The sequence below is a fragment of the Abramis brama genome (assembly GCF_963993115.1).
Source record: "Abramis brama genome assembly, chromosome: 21".
In the NCBI taxonomy this organism is placed as follows: domain Eukaryota; kingdom Metazoa; phylum Chordata; class Actinopteri; order Cypriniformes; family Leuciscidae; genus Abramis; species Abramis brama.
Window position 1 is genome coordinate 29,692,050 of NC_139983.1, and position 20,099 is coordinate 29,712,148.

The 20,099-nt window shown below is 37.0% G+C and overlaps 1 protein-coding gene across 3 annotated transcripts in view; it reads left to right on the forward strand.

Annotated features, from left to right (window-relative positions):
• Nucleotides 1-13,500, forward strand: part of slc35f4 (solute carrier family 35 member F4) — a 31,468-nt gene extending 17,968 nt beyond the window's left edge. For 2 of the 3 annotated variants that reach the window (XM_084096008.1, XM_084096009.1), the window contains exons 2-7: nt 5,181-5,481; nt 6,994-7,213; nt 8,842-8,967; nt 9,088-9,280; nt 10,733-10,822; nt 12,515-13,500. In XM_084096008.1, coding sequence (XP_083952134.1) covers nt 5,181-5,481; nt 6,994-7,213; nt 8,842-8,967; nt 9,088-9,280; nt 10,733-10,822; nt 12,515-12,756 — 1,172 coding nt within the window. In that variant the 3' untranslated portion in view covers nt 12,757-13,500. Of the gene's footprint in view, nt 1-5,180; nt 5,482-6,993; nt 7,214-8,841; nt 9,281-10,732; nt 10,823-12,514 lie in introns of all 3 variants that reach the window. The other variant, XM_084096007.1, reaches the window with a different exon arrangement.
• Nucleotides 13,501-20,099: the final 6,599 nt, after the last annotated feature.

A 20,099-nucleotide genomic window follows, 5' to 3' on the forward strand; every position in this document is an offset into this window, starting at 1 on the left:
TCGGTGCATCCCTACATATAAACATTCATCAACTCAACCATCAGTTTTGGTAAATGGAAGCTCAAGCATGTTTGCTTGACATGTGAGAACCAATGAGGTTCATTCTCATGTGTTACGCAGCACGTTTGAGCTTCAGCAAGAACCAATGAGGGTTGTTCTCAATGTTTATATGTGAATAGAAGCCTAAATTCAATCTGTTCGTCATATATAGCGATCGTGTCTCTTCAGAAAAGTTTGGACTTAACCACTTGAATCATATGGATTAATTTTACGATCTCTTTATGAACTTTTTGAAGCATCAACGTAGTAGTTGCGTAGCTGTCAATGGAGGAACAGAAAGCTCTCATATTTCATCAAAAAGATCTTAATTTGTCGAAAGTCTTAACGAAAGTCTTACAGGTTTAAAAACGACATGAGGGTGAGTAATTAATGACAGAATTTTCCTTTTTGGGTAAACTATCCCTTTTATTGTGGTTAATTTTTTGTACTGACATGAGGGTGAAAAAATCAAGTCAAAATTTAAATTATTTGGGTGTAAACGATTCCTGTTCCTTTTAAAAGTATGAACTAATAAAGTAATAATTGAAAAATAGCTAAACTGCTCATCATAAGTCAGTGTATATTAGCAATCCCTCCACCAAATGCCTTGTTGTAAAATTAGGCTTTTGAATCTTTAAAATAGCTGTAAAATAACAATAGCATTTTGTGCAGTGCTGTGTAAATATGTAGGGGCGGTAAACCAAGGATTTACCATTGATGTGACATTTCTGTGCCTCCGCATCTTGGACCTGCGGTTCCCTGGTATTGTTGGTTTCTGCAGGTTGTTAAGCTATCCAGTCAAGCTATCCGCAGGATATAAAAAGTCTGTCAGTGTGGGTGCACACTGTGGGAGCCCTTTTTTCAGCCCAAAATATGCCTAGAAAATTGTCAGGTATGGGTTTTTTTCCCTTTAAAAAATGACATAATTTGAGTTGAGTTGTTGTTTAGATGCAACTATGTCAGCAAACATCTGGAATCGCTCATCATCAGACAGGACAAAGGTGCTCTTATCTGAAGTATATATTAATGCAGTTGTGTGGCTTCTCCCTGAACAGAATGTTGGCGTGTTGCAGGATTTCATATAGGCTTTTTAAACACTGTTGAATTTATATCCCTTTATGTCTGGAAGGTTGAGGCATATGACAATCAATAATGCAAAATGGGGTCAGTGTCTTGTTTACGTTCATGGAAGTATCCAAGGACTTGAGCTAGTGCTTTTCCCTAATGCTGTCAATCAGAATACTGCCATATAAGCCAACAGAACGACCACATGGAAGTACTTTATACCATCAGTTTGAATATGTCTAGCCTTTTTAGAGTTAGAACACAAATTTTAACTAATGTTTATGTATATTATAGTCTTATATGTATTATTATAAAACTTTTGTATGAAAAAAAATCTCTTTTCAATGTTTTTTTTATTTCATGAAATGTCATGAAATGTTATTCAAAGAATGTCATTACATTTTAGGGAGTCACATCACATGATATTTTGTTAGGCTGAACTAACTTGCCTTGTCATAAAAGATCGAATTATCTCATATTTTAGGAGACTGTCGCGAGCACCCTTCTGAAACCTAAAATGATAAATGGGACACCCTACGGTCTAATGGACTTAATGGTCATGCGCACGCGGCAGCCATTGTAAGTCCACAAGACTGTAAGTGCATATGAAGTGTGCCATTTGGGACAGGGCCATAGAGCACACGCACGTGAGGGTCATGATGGCATTTCCTGTTTTGTTCTTTTTTTTGCATGCCTCTGCATGTTGCGTCACATGACCGTGATTTGTTGCGGTACTCGAGTCATTGTATCTATGAATGCCATTTTTTATTTCTTTTTGAACATTTTATGTCAATGACAAACACATTAATCTAATACTTATGAAAGATCAGTAATTAATGCTTTTCCCCTGTATTTCAATCAGGGTGAGATCCATGGCTTGACAGCACGATCACAACAACAAAGTGGCTTTGTGTGTGTGTGTGTGTAGACATTCTTGCTGACCCAGCACACTGCAAGCTAGTGACCATGGGCCAGCGCATGTCATCTTTTATTCCTGGTCTGGTGTAAATTGATCACTCTGAGTCTACAGCAGATTTTGGCTGTGTGATACTAGCGCTCTTCCCCTCTATTCAATATCCCATCATCTCCCATTCACCACTACTCTCTCTCTCTCTCTCTCTCTCTCCCTCTCTCTCTCCATCCATCCATCCATCCATCCATCCATCCATCTATCTATCTATCTATCTATTAGGGGTGTAAGAAGAACATTCAAAAGCAACATTAATGTTTGCAAAATAGTATCTGTCCGTCTGTTTACTGACAAAAATCCTTCAGCATGAGGTGTAATGTTGTCAGTACAGCTTCTATGAAGGAGGTCATGACTGATGACAGACGGGATGTTTTCTGATTGGCCGATGTTTCTGTGGGCGCCCTGTGGTGTCGAGTTTCTATGTATATCCCACTATAAGTGAATGGTCTCTGTGCTTCTCCATGACCCTGTGAAGCTATTTTCGACAGAGCTTGACTGTGCGACGTAGGCAGATTTTAAACGCTGTCCAGCATTAGTGCTTCACCTGCAGGTAACTGACACTGACAGCGTCTGATCAATACATCCGTACGAACCACAGAGAAACATCAGGGGCAGCTGCACGAGGAAGTGTTGGTGAATTTCTCATGAATAAATCACATCAACAAAGCACATAATTAGCATTCCCTAACCCCGTCTAAAAATAGCCTGTCCTGTGTTCCAAAATTTGGCCAAGTAAAAGACAGAACAGAACACTGTCGCTATAATGCAGGTAAGACCAGAAAGAAGAAAGAAAGTACAACAAACTTTAACTATATTTGCATTTCCTGCCATAACAAAGGAATAGTTTTCAGGTTTTTGGCAAAGCATAGTGAGAAACAAAGTAAACTCGAACATATAGTCGATCAAGGGAGAGATGAAGAAACGTCCAATCACAATTCAGTATTAGAGAGATGATTTTGAATACTGAATATTCTATAAGCCTAATGGGAGATTTTCAGACTCTAAAAGTGTGCAAAAAGAGTTTTTTTAACAATCATTGAGGACCCATTTCTCATTTGTTAGGTCACTTTTTCAAAACTCTTCACACAGTGATCACAACAGCAGTGAATGTCAGCAAAACTGGATAATTTATCATTGCTTTGGCACAAAATGCATTCAATGACATCTCTTAAATTGAAATTACATTAATTATTTTCTCACTCAAACACAAACATCACCAAAACTGTGTACCTACAGGCCAATTTGCACACATTTATGAAACTGTTAAACTTAAGTTCAAAACCTAACATAATACAAAATAATCCAGAAATTTACATATACAAAAATCCATATACAAATATATTCTAAATCTAAAAAATGAAACACTGTCAAAACGATTAGATTTAGCTGAACACCTGTGTTAGTCTGTCAATTTCAGAACCATTTAGCCTATACAAAAGGGGAAAACTTAGGAATAATTTTGTACTGTAATTAATGGATCATGTGAAATATACTGCAGTGAATTATAAGCAGCAGAGAGTGTCATTCTTGTTTCGTGAAGAAATTTTACAAAAGAAAACGTATAATGCTACCTATTGTTAGTGTTTTTAGCTCAATGTTTTATGAGTGACGAAGTGTGTTTGTTGGTTGACAACCTTTGCCAGTGTTATGGAAGAATGACTTGATTTGAGACATGTATGATATGTTTTGGCAGTTTTAGTGCATATTGAATTAGAAATTTACTGCTGTGCCAAGTTGAAAGTTGGTTAGGAGAAATGTGTGAAAATTACCTACTATAAGTATTGAGAAATGTTTGTTAGTGATTGTAAACAACTGTAATTTGATGTAGACTTGCATGAGGACTCACATTAGTAGCCTACTTCTTTTTATATGTGTAAAGTTGCGGTCACAAATTTTGTGGAAAGAATGGTCCAGCGTCTATTGTTAATAGTGTAGCGATGTATGAAGCACAGCTCACATTGTGCAAAGGGACCAGGGTTCAGATCCCACGTAACAAAATTACGACTAAACTTTTCATAATAATGCATTTTAAGGTAATGAATTCAGGTAGCATGCTAACATTCATATGTCAATGCAAACAAGGGGGTCTGTTGAATGTAGGCACAATTTTATGATCTTATGTCCTCGAACCCTGATTTACATCACGCTCCAAAGTCTATACTTTCTTATCACCAGCCAAGTACATTCTTGAGACACCCACAAAACATTTAATGGTAGCGCTTTATTTTACAATCCTGTTTCCCATGTACATACTATGTACTTATTATAGCTATTAAAATAACTGGGTAATAACTAAGTACTAACCCTGAACTTACCTTAAACCTAACCTTAAGCCATATTGTTATCTTATATTACCCAGTATTTTTTCAGGTAAGTACACTGTAAGTACAGGTACTGTAAAATAAAGTGCAACCCATTTAATTACTTAGTACACTTTTAAATGTTACATTTATGGGAAAAGTCACGTGTATAAAAACAACAACACTTAAAACATTTAAAAGCTGAAACCAGCTGACAAATCTATGTTCTAAATACATTCTAGGAAGAGTGAATTGCAATGTTTCTAAAATGTTAAAATATCCAGTGTTCTGGTTGTAATTAGAATGTTATTTAAAAGGTTATGATAATGTTAGTACAACGTTCTCCTAACTTTTCGTTCTCCGAATATAACATTCTTTGAATGTTTATTTGTAACAATCTAAGAACGTTAATGTTAACATTCAGCAAATATTAATATCATAAGGAATGTTGTTCTAAGAATGTTTTCTCTCAGCGGTATGAGAACGCTCATCAAGTAAAAATAACATCATAAAGACGTTCCTAAGAATGTTTTCTCTCAGCATCATGAGAACGCATATAAAATATTGATGTTATAAGAACGTTCTATAAATGTTAGTTTAAGAACGTTTTATTTTAACATTTAAATACCCTTCACAAAACATTGGTGGGAATGTTCCGTGAATGGACTATGTTAAGCACAGTTGGAGCTGCAGAGAAAATATAAAACACAAGGGATTTCATAATCCAGATTTATTACCAGGGATATAATGAGGCAAGGATGTATAATGTGTGCTGTAATGGTGCAATACTGATCTCTGTGTTGCAGGAGAGGAGGGCTCAGAATCACACGCAGAGACTCCAGGCAGTGAAACCAGTGGAGAAGCCACCGCATATCAGACCTGCGCCAACACAGTGCTCAAGGTGCTGGGAGGCTTACTGGTGGTGCTGTGCATCTCCTCGTCCTGGGTCGGCACCACACAAGTGGTTCAGCTCACGTTCAAGTCCTTCTCCTGTCCCTTTTTCATCACATGGTTCAGCACCAACTGGAACATTCTCTTCTTCCCGCTCTACTACTCTGGGCACGTGGCCACTACCAGAGAAAAACAGACGCCCATTCAGAAATTTAGGTGAAGTCTCAATGAATGAAAGCACGTTTGGGTAGGAAGTACAATAGAAGCTGACAGGCAACTTAACTGTACACCTATTAAAGAGACAGTTCCCTTAGGGCAGGTATGGGAAACTCTGCACTGTCCTGCAGTTTAGTTCTATAGGCCTAGCCTAACACATCTGATTGCAATTTTCTAGTTCTCCTGAAGATTTTGGTTAAACTTTTAGGTATGTATGATTGGGGATGGAGCTAAACTCTGCAGGACAATGACACTCCAGGACCAGAGTTGCCCATCCCTGCCCTAAAGCAAGGCTTAGTAGAAACAATTCAGTCCAGTTCATTGAAAAAAGTCTGCTCAAAAAACAGTTTAGACAAATCTCTACTTCTCTTATATTTGAGTCAAGATTTTCAGTGAATAATTAATGACATTTCTGTTTATTCTTTAAAAGATTTGGAATACAGCAACAAGAGTAACACTTTAGTTTAGGGTCCAATTCTCGCTATTAACTAGTTGTTTATTAGCATTCATAATATTACTAGGATATTGGCTGTTTATTAGTACTTATAAAGCATATATTAATGCTTTATTCTGCATGACCATATTCTACATCCCTAATCCTACCCAATTCCTAAACTTAACAACCTTACTAACTATTAATAAGCAGTAATTAGGAATTTATTTAGGCAAAAGTCGTAGTTAATAGTGAGAATTAGACCCTAAACTAAAGTGACCACAAGTTATATGGAGCACTTTAATGATACTTTTATGATCTTTTTGGATCCTTTTTGAAGTTAGAAAATCTCAGTCTCCTTTTGATTGTAATTCCATGTAAAAAGTGACTAGCGCCAAAACGTAAATATTTTACAAGTGGGTGATTTTGTATGAATTGTATGATTTGATTCATACAAAAATGTATGGCTGCAACAACTAATCGATAAAATCTATTATTATCATCAATGAAAATAATCAACAACGAATTAGCCATATCTGCGTGCTGTTCCCAGGAAACCATCAACCAGTCACATCGCTTTACAGTAGTGAATACTGAATAACCCAATTTTATGGACAAAACGCATATAGGCTACTGTAAGTGCTTCAAACAAAAGCATAAACGTTTAACGCATCTTGCCCTGTCATGCTTTGACAGATGCATGTGACGTTTAATGTTTTCCTCGGCACATAACTTGCATTTTATGGTTATATCCTTGTCTGTAAATGTTAGAATGTCCCGCGAGTATTTTAGCATATTCTGACAACAAGCGAGTCTTGTTATCATTTTTAATTTAGCCGTTTTAATTTCTGCAAATCATTTTTAATTTAGTTGTTTTAATTTCTGCAAATTAGTAAGCAATCAGTTGTTTTTAGGTTTATAATGTAATGTTTGTATTTTAACCCCTTTTTGCTAGTAATGTATTAGTCTTTATGCCATAGACCTGGAGTTCGGTTCATTTGTATTTCTGCATATTTAAGGTTGCCATGTGCAGCATTATCAAAGTAAGCTAAACATTTTCCTCTCATTTCATGATGTAGGGAATGTAGTCGGTTGTTTGGAGAGGATGGAATGTCTCTGAAGGTGTTGCTGAAGAGAACGGCGCCTTTCTCCATCTTGTGGACGCTGACTAACTACCTGTACCTGTTAGCACTGAGAAAACTGACCGCCACTGACGTCTCGGCGCTCTACTGCTGCCACAAGGCCTTCGTCTTCCTCTTGTCGTGGATTGTCCTCAAAGATCGTTTCATGGGTGTGCGGGTAGGTGGAATAAACCTGACTATTACTCAGCTAGTTGCAGAATTTCATGTCTATTTACTAATTAGCGGTCTAAGCATCGACACAATTTTTACCTCAGCAACTGTTCTACCTCAGCAATCAAGGAAGTTGAAATTTGGCAAGAAATGTGTTTGGTTAAAATGCTTCAAAATTCAGACAAAATCATAAAATAATAAAATGTCCTCCAAAAAGCCAATCAAAATTCAGCGGACTATTTTTTCAATGGGAATGGCGATTCATCATGATATTTTGTATACAAGAGGGTGTCCACAAGAACTTCTATACCAAAATTGATGAGAGTTGGCCATAGAGGGCGCTATAATGTTTACATAGACATATTTATTTGTATTTCAGGAACTGAATGGGATAACCTCTAAATTCTTGCCTTTTAATTCTTCAATTTGCCTGAATATAGTCATTTGGTTTTTATTCTTATTTCAATAAATAAATAGGCTAAATAAATGGGGTTAAAGGCGCACCGGGGTAAAAGGCGCATTTGACTTTATTCTATTTTAAACCACTAGATGGCACAAATTCAGCTCAGCTCTTTTCTTAACTGCTTTTAAAGGGGATGTCTAATGCTATTTCATGCATTCTGACTTATTTACACTGTTAAAGAGTTGGCTAAACAACAAAAAACAAGTTGGACGTATGATGAGGTATTTCTGTGCCAAATACACTCCTTCAAGATTCAGAACGTTTTTTTCGAGTATGACCCTGTATGACGTCATAAAGGGCGGAAGTGCTTGAATGGGCACTTCTCCTGGAAGTGTGCGTGCACACACACATCAACGCCCATCAACATGCAAGTTTGGGTTACGGAAGCCGTCGGCACCGCTGTTTTCGGAAAGACTTGGTACAGTGTATCTGTCTTTTATAAATCTGATAAAACTAAAGACTCTTCAGAGATATGAAGGATGCATTACTACTCTATAGGTACTCAAGATTAACATGAGATTGGCAGAAACTGATTTGTACTTTATTTGGTGAGTAGCCATTTAATTAGCAGGATCGGCTTTATCACAAAATAAACCCTTTTGAGTCACATGTGCTTTGCATTGGGGTCCTGACTGGTCACCCTGTCAGGGTTTATTTTGTGACAGTGACTGGCTGATTTTACATTATCCTTTACATATACTCACAATAATTTGGATGTATGAATGAATCGCCATTATTCCAGTGAGTGAGCTGAAATGAGTTGCATTAGAAGCACTACCTGTTGATAAATTAAATGATTCATGAATTGGAGCTTGACAATTATAGAGAAGGGACAAGTGATTTTTAACAGATAACAGATACAAATGGTGAGTCAATGAGAATCTATTCTCGTTCAAGTACAAAAAAGCTCTCCTTTGCCAGAAGCTATTGTTATGCTCACAGTATGTCTGAATTCTTGACTTTCATTGGACTTGATGTTTTATATCTGGATTTCAGGCTAATTACTCCAAGAAAACATTTTTATACTTTTAGCTATCCAAGTCAAATATGAAACTGGCATGTGCAAATCAAAATGGTACCCTGGAGTGCACTGGTGTTTATTTTAGTATAAACCTCAATTGTTTTTTGAAGGCTTTATTGATTAATAATATCTTTGTAATCTTTCCTTTTAGATTGTGGCTGCCATTATGGCTATCACAGGCATCGTGATGATGGCGTATGCTGATGGTTTCCATGGGGATTCCTTTATGGGTGTGGCCTTGGCAGTCGGCTCCGCCTCCACTTCTGCTCTCTACAAGGTCAGTCCAGATAGTTTTCCTGCTCAGCTGAAAATACTGATTCCCAGAAGACCCTTGACGAGCATTAAGACTCCTTTAGTATTGATAGCTTTTACTGCAAAACCTCTTTGTATCACCCAGGTGCTGTTTAAGATGTTCCTCGGCAGTGCCAATTTGGGAGAGGCTGCTCATTTCTTCTCCACGATGGGCTTTTTCAATCTTATCTTCATCTCCTGTGTTCCCCTTATCCTGTACTTCACCAAAGTGGAGCACTGGGGTTCCCTCTCGTCTTTGCCCTGGGGTTACCTCTGTGGCGTGGCCAGCCTTTGGCTAGGTAACATGGAATTATGGAAATAATCAAGTCCCAACAAAAAAAACACATCACTGACCAATCTTATCTTAGCAAGATTTAACCTGCAATTATACATTGTAACAATACATTGTCCATTGTACAATACATATGTAATCTACAATAATCAAATTAAATATTTGTGGTTTTTATTTGTCAATACAAGATCTTGACCAAAAAGCGATGCACCTCTTGATGGAAATTACATCACAACATTTATTTCCATCAAGAGGTGCATCATTTTTGGTCAAGATCTTGTATTGACAATGCAAGAGTCCAGCGCTCTGATCTCCAGAACATCCCAAAGACTCTTCATGCTCCTCACAACCATTCTTTCACAATTTGAGCCTGATTTGACAAGATTGAGCCAATCTTGACATTTGTCATCCTGGAATATGGCCATGATGTGTCTTACTAGATGTTTGTTTAAGAAATTAAAAGCTACACACTCCATCAATTTGAGTTAGAAGAACGGTTGCCAAACATAACATGCGAGGTAACATTATGCATTTTGGCCGTTTAAACAGGTTTCAAAGTGCAAGTCTTTGAAAACTATACCATTATCGTCTCCGTGTAAACTTGAAAAACGCAAATTTGTGAAAACGGTGACATCATGCACATGCATATTACGTGTTTAGTCTATAGAAGCACAGTGTTTATTTACAAAGTGACATCGCCATCTACTGGCCTGGCAGCATAAGATGGTGTTTTTAGTCATTTCCGCGGATCCGTGTGAATGGGATCATTTTGACAACATGATGGTGGGACAACCTGTCAGTCACATGAGATCCACCAATAGCAAACCACAACCATCCAATCAATTCCTGATGGACAAAATCAGGACCCATCCTGCACTTTTTCTTATTCGAGAAGCTGTTTATCTCGGATATATGTAGGGATATACATAAGGCAAAAAAAGCCTATCGCAACATCCATTTCATGCCAACTTTTAGTTTTATATACAAGTTTGTATACATTTACTGGCGTTAAATCCTGCTGATGTTTTACCACTTGATCACGGCATGTTCAGATGTGAGTTAGTGTTGTAGTAGATCAAATACAACCCTTAAGTACACTTACAAGAGTGCTTTAAGTGCATAGTAAGCAAGATAAATCAGGTTAGAATCATCAGTTTACACCTCGAAGTAGCATTTCTTTGATATCCAATATGTGCTGCATCAGATGTGTAAAGCTTGATAGTAACAGATCCACTTATATTTACTGTATATTTGAGCTGAACCGGAGCTCTGTGGCTCTAGGGTGTTTTAAGGGTAATATGATATCCATTAACTTTTGTCACTTGTTCAAATCACGTGATGTTCTCTATGTATTTAGCCACTTGGAGAGGACTGAATGACAAAAAATTCTATACAACCAAACAATCGATTACATAAAGTTCCTGTTTCTTATTTCTCTCTCGCTCTCTCTCTGTTGTAGTATTTAACATCCTGGTCAATGTAGGAGTGGTACTCACATATCCTATTCTCATATCCATCGGGACGTTACTCAGCGTTCCAGGCAATGCAGGTGCGTGAGTCTATGCTGTACACCACACATATACATAGATATGAATCCAGATATGAAAATTCCGTCATCATTTACTCACTCTCATGTTGTTACTCTCAGTAAGACTTTCGTTCATCTTCAGAACACAAATGAAGATGCATTGACAGCTACGCAACTACCACTTTGACGCTTCAAAAAGTTCATAAAGAGATCGTAAAACTAATCCATAAGAATTGAGCAGTTTAGTCCAACATTTTCTGAAGAGACTCGATCGCTTTATATGATGAAATGTAAACTGATATTTCCTACTGACACACTACAGCTGTCTTAAAACCCTTTTTTTTTTTGGTGAAAATACTAACGTGCCAAAGACTTTTGCACAGTATTGTTTTTATGACAGGCTTTTGTGAGAATCGCCCTTGAAGTACAGCAGAGCAAATCTCTCACCCTCCCCTAAAACAAAATATGAAACTCTATTATAACTGTCTTGACTCAAAGCAAACACCTGCACCATGACAAATGGGTGGTGAGCTTGCCATGGCGACAGTAAATGCTTTAAGATGATGCTTGTCTTTAAAAACAGTCTTTCAAGGTCAGTGTGTTTAATCGTGTGTGGCTTTTGTTCAGAATGATTCACTTGCAGCAAATAGTATGATTCATTTGTTATGTATGCTACATTCCTTATGATTGACTGTGTGCTAAATGTGAATGTATTGATACATTTTATCGTTATAAACCATTTCACATTTGCATAGCCGAGGCTATAAATTTGATTTGATTTTTGCCTTCATTAGCACAAATTGTAAAAGTTCACATGCATTTTGAAGTCAGCAAACTGGCACTGGATGGCAATTACTATTCATCTAAAGAGAAATCGCCCTAAAATATCAGCAACTAATGCTGAAAATGTCTTAACGGTAATGAATTTTATTTCACTGGAGTTAATTGGTTGCGTGGCAGAGAGGACTTCGCTAGAGTCATTAAGTTTCACACACTGTTTAGACAGTGTGGGCACAAGTTCACATTTTAATTGTAGAAACTCACTCTTATGTAGTTAAGTAATTAATAGGAGTTGCTAACAAAACACTGTACTATAAAAAGCTAGTAGGATTTCCAGAAATTTTATTTGAAAAAATTTAGTCCACCTAATCAAATGTAGTGCAACCAATATGCATAAACATCAAGGGGGTAAAAAAAAGCATAAAATAGGAAATTATATCATATAGAGAACTATGTCGAGGTCAAAAAGTTTCTATAAATGTAAAAAAAAAAATGTTTTACCTTGTTATGACAAAGCAAAGTCAGTTCATATGTCATATACACTATGAAACCTCAAAAGACACTATATTTAACAAAAATAAAGTTAATTGACATATATAGATAAAACAGTTTTTTAAAGGTGTACATTTACATGTATTAAAACTGTAAAGAGAATATGTAATTACTTGTTTGTTTGTTTGTGTTGTATTGTATTCTTTGTTTGTGGTGACTTCTACTGTTTATACATCTTTACAAGTCATTTATTATTTGTTCATGCTTTTGCTGTACCCAATCTAAAGTCGAAACTATTCATCATTTTAAATTAGATTTTAAGATTAAATTTAAATGCTATTAAAAAGTTGATCAAAACCATATGAAACTGACTAGAATTCAAAGAGTAGATTTTTGCAGATGACTTTTAAACTGTCTGTTTTTCTTCCTCTGACTGTTCAGCCATCGACGTGCTGAAGCATGAGGTGATCTTCAGCGTGGTGCGTCTGGCTGCCACCTGCATCATCTGCCTGGGCTTCCTTCTGCTGCTGCTCCCCGAGGAGTGGGACACCGTCACCCTTCGCTTCCTCACCACCCTGGCCGACAAGAAGACGGAGGAGCACGGCGAGGAGCTCACCGAATCCAGCGTCCACACGCGCAGCCGGAGCAGAGCCAACGGGGCCGTATCCATCCCCATGGCATGACCTTTGACCTGTGAATGAGTAGCCAGACATCAGCATTGATCCAACACGTCACAGCCTTAGAGAAAAAAGAGAGAATGGTTTGATTGTGTTTAAAGGGTTAGTTCACCCAAAACTGAAAAGTAGCCCATGATTTACTCATCCTCAAGCCTTCCTAGGAGTCAATCAATCAATCAATCACATTTATTTATATAGCACATTTAAAAACAACACACGTTGGCCAAAGTGCTTTACATACAGCCCAGCACATATAATCTAAGATTAGAAAACAAAGTATAAAAAAATTACAATTTTTTTTATTACAATCGAATGCAAGAGAGAAGAGATGAGTCTTTAAATGAGTTTTAAATGCGTCAAGATCTAACATGGAGGGGTAAACTGTTCCATAAACAAGGAGTATATGACTTTCTTCTTTCAGCCAAACACAATCGGAGATACTGTGTATTATTAGTTTATTTATATAGCACATTTCGTACAGAATTGTAATTCAAAGTGCTTTATAGAAGTAATTAAAATAATCTAAATAACTTCCAACAGATGCATACGAATTTAAAATAGCATGCATAACAAATAAAAATAACAAAAAGAGTTGATAATAAAAATGTATATAAAATATATTAAAACGGACTTCCTGAATCACTGAGCTCGGGGATCCCCTGTCTGGAATGGAAGAGATTAAAAAATATTCAGTAATATCCTGGCTCTTCCCAGCTTTATAATGGGAGTGAATGGTACCTTAGATATTGAAGCCCAAAAAAGCAAATCCATCCATCATAAAAGTAATCTGAAGCAAAGCGATGTGTTTTTGTAAGAAAAATATCCATATTTATCACTTTATAAACTATAATCACTGGCTTCCAGTAACAGCCGTACACGGGTCGATTTCCGGCGGAAGAGTGACCTCTGACCCGACGCATGACGTATTGATGAATGCGAACACCTGTCATGAATTAGAAGTCTAAAAAGAGAATTTTTTAAGAGAAATGTCGAAGGAGCTTGAGTTTGTTGCCCAGCCGTTTGTTCGTCTAAACTTATGATACTCCTACATCCTACGTCATGCGTCGGGTCAGAGGTCACTCTTCCGCCGGATCTCGACTTGCATACGGCCATTACCGGATGCCAGTGATTATAGTTTATAAAGTTAAGTTATGAATATGGATATTTTTCTCACAAAAACGCATCTCTTTGCTTCAGAAGGTCTTTATTAACCCCCTGCTGTATGGATTACTTTTATGATGGATGGATGTGCTTTTTTGGGCTTCAAAATCTACAGTACCATTCACTCCCATTATAAAGCTTGGAAAAGCCAGGATTTTTTTTTTTATATATATAACACCGATGGTGTTTGGAATAAAGATTAATAAAGTCATATATACTTAAAGGTCCCGTTCTTCGTGATCCCATGTTTCAAACTTTAGTTAGTGTGTAATGTTGTTGTTAGAGTATAAATAATATCTGTAAAATTATAAAGCTCAAAGTTCAATGCCAAGCGAGATATTTTATTTAACAGAAGTCGCCTACATCGAACGGCCCGTTTGGACTACATCCCTCTACTTCCTTCTTTAATGACGTCAGTAGAACAGTTTTTTGACTAACCTCCGCCCACAGGAATGCTCCCTCAACTCTACCGAAATTCGTTTATGTACTTGCGCACTTCTTATAACTTACTGTGTTTACTCAGCTCTTACGGTGATTTTCTGAAGTAAAACTGACGCTTCATCTTTTGTGTGATGTACAATAAACTTTATTAAACTCATCAGTATATGTTTGATCATCATTCGGATCTGGTCCGAAACAGCAGACTTGTAGGCTATTAATAAATAATGGATACATACAAGCTGCAAGCAGATGACAAATACGTTATAATAACCGTAATTAAACTACTAAACTATACCTGTTTCATCTCTATACAGCACTCTGACTCTGTAGGCATTATTGTCCGACTCGAAATGAACACCGTTACTGAGAGTTTCTGATATTATCATCATTCCGTGAGATGAAATTGTCCTGACAGACTGAGCGCGAGCTCATGAAGCTCCGCCCCCTGGGTCGTCCAGCAGCAGCTTATTTGCATTTAAAGGGCACACACTAAAACAGCGCGTTTTTCTGAGCCCCAAAAAATGACAATTTAAACATGCTGTAAAAAATGATCTGTTGGGTATTTTGAGCTGAAACTTCACATACACACTCTGGGGACATCAGAGACTTATTTTACATCTTGTGAAAAGGGGCATAATACAGGACCTTTAAGGTGGCTTGAGGGTGAGTAAATTACGGGATCATTTTCTTTTGGGTGAACTGATCCTTCAAGGTTTTGGAAAGAAGACAAAAGAGAAAGTGAAGAGGAAGGAAGGCATTTTCTTTAATAATAACCACAACAGAAAGATTATAGCATGCTGTCCTGCTCTTTAATAGAGATGACAGTGGAGGCTTGAGTGTCTTGAGAAAATTGTCCCGCTAAAACAGGGATATTTACTGACAGTATTTTTTTTATTTCACCGAAGGGATATAGCATTCTCTTCCCTGCGTTTCTATGGGAAGATACGCATCCATTCCATAGAAATGGACTTTCAGACTTGGTTTCCCGCTGCACGCCGTCCCTGCACCCATGCACCCCTCCGCTAGCCCTCCCCATGGAATGTATTCTATGAATATAGACTCTGTCAGGGCCAGTTCGGCTCACTGTACACATGAATGCATTCAGAGATCAGATATATATGTATATGAAATATGAAGATTATTTGCATTGTATGTAGTAGTGTAATATACGTAGGAGAAAAATATTATGCTTTAATGAATAAGCCTTTCTTTTCCTTTTATAATAAAACGCAAAAATAAAGATCTGCTTTGAAAACTGCCTGTCATGGTGTTATTTTGGACACATGGGCATATAGTGTGACAGTCACATTATACAAAAAGAAATTGATTCAATATTCTAACATAAAATACATATAGGCCTGGTTTCACAGACCGGGATTAGATTAAGCCAGGATTAGGCCTTAGTTCAATTAGGACATTTAAGTAGCTTTTATAAATGTGTCTTAGAAAAACATTACTGATGTGCATCTTGTGACAAAACAATGACATGTCTGTGCAAGTTGCTTTCAGTTAAAACAGCTCAAACATGCATTTTAGTCTAAGAATGGCTTAAGCCTTGTCTGTGTAATAGACTTTTCAAGAGATTTGAGTTTGTTAAGTAATCTTACATATTTTTGGCAGTGTTTAATAGCCAAATAAATTCCTGGTGAAGAACCACACTACCCATAATCCTGAAGAGATCCACCAATCAGAGAAGTCGCTGTTAGAATGGAGACAGAAATCGGAAAGCATCGTAATTTACATAATGATCTCCCCATACTTTCAAACAACATATATTTGAATATTTTGCAATGAATTGCAATAAAAAATGACAATAATTTTTTTTTTATAAAAATACACAGTTCAAAGGTAAAAGAAATTTTAAAAGAAATTAATACTTTTATTCAGCAATGATGCATTAAATTGATCTGTTTTTATTAAATGCTGTTCTTTTCTGTTCATCAAAACATTCTAAAAAATGGTTTCCACAAAACATTAAGCAGCACAACTGTGTTTAACGTTGATAATAATAAGAAATATTTCTTGAGCTGCAAATCAGTATTAGAATAATTTCTGAAGGATCATGTGATACTGAAGACCATGTGAGGATCATGTGAGACTTCTTTTAAAAACATTTTATCGACCCCAAATTTTGAACAGTAGTGTACATTGTTTTTAGACTTATAATGAATGGTGTCAGAGTATTTTTAATCAATATCAAATAAACAATTGTAGCAGCAGTATTATGAAGCTGTGAGAGATGATTATTACAAAGGTCAGATGCGTCTGATAATGTCTTGTGGCGCACTGAGCAGTGATTGTAAAGTCAGGGGATTTCCATCAAACAACAGAAAGACCAAAGAACATATCAAACTATTATTAAGAGGTGTGAAATACATATGTCTCTAGGAGGCATCTTGTCTCTGCGGGAAAGGGTTGATTGTCCTTGGAAAAGGCAGGATTCCACAAGTAGAGAGAAAGACGAGAGGAGTAAGATTTACTGTAACTGTGGGAAACAGTTGGGGTGAATCTTACACACACAAAAAACTAAGTTGCATGGTCATTGCCAAACAGCAGATAAGAAAAATGTATAACAATATCTCCCTGGCAAGAGACAAATTCAGATGCGGTGACTGACAGTTGCTTTGTCCAATAAAGTCTTATTTGACTTCTGGAACTCCATCTTCTGAGCTTCATTTGCAAGCAAGATAATACTTTTTTTCCCATGACAATGGTCAGTAGTTTTGTATACCATTACTGTTTAATTCGTAAATTTTGTAAATCTCGTTTCTGAATCTGAGTGCAGTAAATCAAAACATCAGTTTAGCAGATGAGTGGTATCAGTAGATTTTTAGGGCTTTTGCCTAGTACAAGAAAACTAAGAGAGAGGAGATTTGAGGTACCTTTAAATGAGCATAAATGCTCTATAGGTTTGTGTGAACGTGAGATTGAAAACGTCCAGTGCTCACTGTGCCACAGCTCTGACCATGATATATTCAGGAAAACAAACATGCTGATTGACTGAGGAATACTCATCATTACCTCATTTTTCACTGCTATAAACACACTGGGACACTTTCACAGTCCTGTGACAGCTGATCTGTGCGAATACATATAACGACCTTGCTTTCTTGGAAATGTAACGAGATGTGAGCTGAGTGGGCAGGAGGAACATCTTCAGAGCGTTGGAGAAGCCCATTAAATCAAATGAGGCAGAGAAAGGAAGAGAGGGGTAACAGGAGGGGAGGAATATAAAGAACAGAGGAAGTCTTTAAATCCACATTATGGGGCCCAGTTCGCTCACCCTGGGAGGTGCCGATAACACTCCATATGCTGACACAGTTCAACGGGAAGATTTGCAGTATTCTTTATGACCTATACTTCCATTCAAAAGTTTGGGGTCGGTAAGATATTTAAAATGTTTTTTTAAAGAAGCCTCTTATGCTCACCAAGACTGAATTCATTGGATCAAAAAGACAAATATTATTCACATTTAAAATAATTATATATTCTTATAAAATAAAAATATTTTCTATTTTATATCATTTGAATATGCTGATTTGATATGCTGATCCTTTTTTTTCAGGATTCTTTGATGAATAGAACGTTCAAAAGAACAAAATCTATTTGAAATAGTTTTTTTTTTGGTATAGATGTTTTGCAACACTTTGCTGTCACTTTTGATCAAATCAAAAATTTATAAAATTCATAAAACAAACAATTTACATTGAAAAATACATATTTATAAATACTTCTGGTCATATAGTGTATGTTTAGGGAAATTTGTGTGTTCATTCACATATACTTAAGATGACATTTGACATTATTTGACATTTTAGGCTACATCATTTTAATTCAAAATAAAATCTTTTGGTGGAAATGGTATACGTATAAAAACCAACAAATAGATACAAAGCTTTTTCTGAAAATGTATTTTAACCTAGATTCTTCTTTTCACCGTCTTACTCGTCATAGTCATAAAGATGTGGATATATCTGAGGTCGTAGCAGGCATTATAAACCAAAATTTGACTATGAATGGGCATAACTTATACAGTATTGCTGTGTAATAATTGCAAGCCAGCTAGGTCTCTAAAGTCAAGTTATACCTGCTGTAATCCGACAAACAGAAAACTGTCACTAATTCTGTCAATCATTAAGCCTGGCTCCCTGAGCGGTCGCATGCCTGAGCAATCAGTAAGACAGGCCCTCTCAGCGCCGTCCAAGCATTAACACACAGTTATAAAGCAACCTGTGGGGACAGTCACCATGGAAACTTACCTCATTACGCCAAAACCAAGAAATATAAAGCGCGAGAGGGGGGCACGCACCTGCCATTTCACAACACAACTTAGCCAGAGTTTCAGTTTGTACGCTTAAGAAGCACTGATGGGGAATACTCTTTGTTTAGGTTAAGTCAAAACTTAACCTTCCGGATTCAACCTGGATACAACATTCAGATGGAGTGAGAAATTAGGCCTGGATTACACCTTTGTAAGCAGCTTAGGAAATTAAGACTAATGTGGTTCCTTGAAAAACATATTTTGATATATATTTGATACATAACTTACCTTGGCTGGGAGTATAAATGGACCATGGGAAACAGCAACTCCAGGCCAAAGATTTGCCAAGTTGCACCATCTCTTGGTCAACCAATGGAGGATGAGCCTTCCCTGCTTCCAACCTCACCATGGATGATAACTGCTGTTAAAGGCACAGAGAGGCAAGAGAAAGGGATTGTGGGACAGAGGAAGACCAACCATCTTCCTCCTTTGACAGGAAGACATGAAGTGCCTCATATTGTTCGTTTAGAACCAGGTCAGTGGTGTGATAATTAGACTTTATGCTTAGCACTAATTATGAACAATATTATTCTATGAATCATGCAATGTGTTGCACAACACAATAGTTCATCTTTACTCTTTTGACCTTTAAATTTCGGCAAAATAGAGTGCCGACTATCAAATCTATTTATGACATTGCTAAGTGAATGTTCAGACTGATTTTTTTTCCCCATTAAAATGATTGATCTTATCCTAGTTGGCATAGGCTATAAGGCTAAATTTTGAATAACAAACTAGTGTATTACTTTTACGTTAGGGCAAGACCCAGCTTGGGTAAGCCATTTTGATGGGCCTGACATAGACCTTGTTCTTTATTACTTCATTCATACTTGTGTTGTTAGTTGTATTGTCACCCACAGGATCTCAAAGTGCCTGTGATAAAAGCATTATTAAGTCTCATCCACCACAGCCAGCAAAGGTCTGAATATGTTGTATAGTTACTGTATTGTATAATTACTTTGAAGTCATTCATACAGTCCTTCAATTTATGATTCTAATTTGATCCTAATTATGAACATCATTCAACTCACAGGGGTGGCAAACAATGGCCCTTGCCACAGGGGCTGATGTGAATCCTGCCAAACATGCACGCATGGCATGCAAAACGGAAGAGTCTGAGGTCTTTCACTATGTTCTTCCATCTTCTCTGAATAGTTTGAAAGAATGAATCGCTTAAAAGTTGTTTCTAAAGAGGGCAAATCTAAGGGTAGCTTCTGTCTTGTCTTTTAATGAGCATCATGCGTTTTGTTCTTGCAGGACACGGAATGGAGAGATGGGCCTGTCCATTGCTATTCCACTCCCAGCCTGGGAGGGCACTGTGGCACAAGCAACACACTACAGGTATACAACTCTTTTCTGGGTGGACATACAGGCTACTTTTGAAATCGCATAGCCTACTCTCTTGAGTAGGTACTTATTTTGAAAA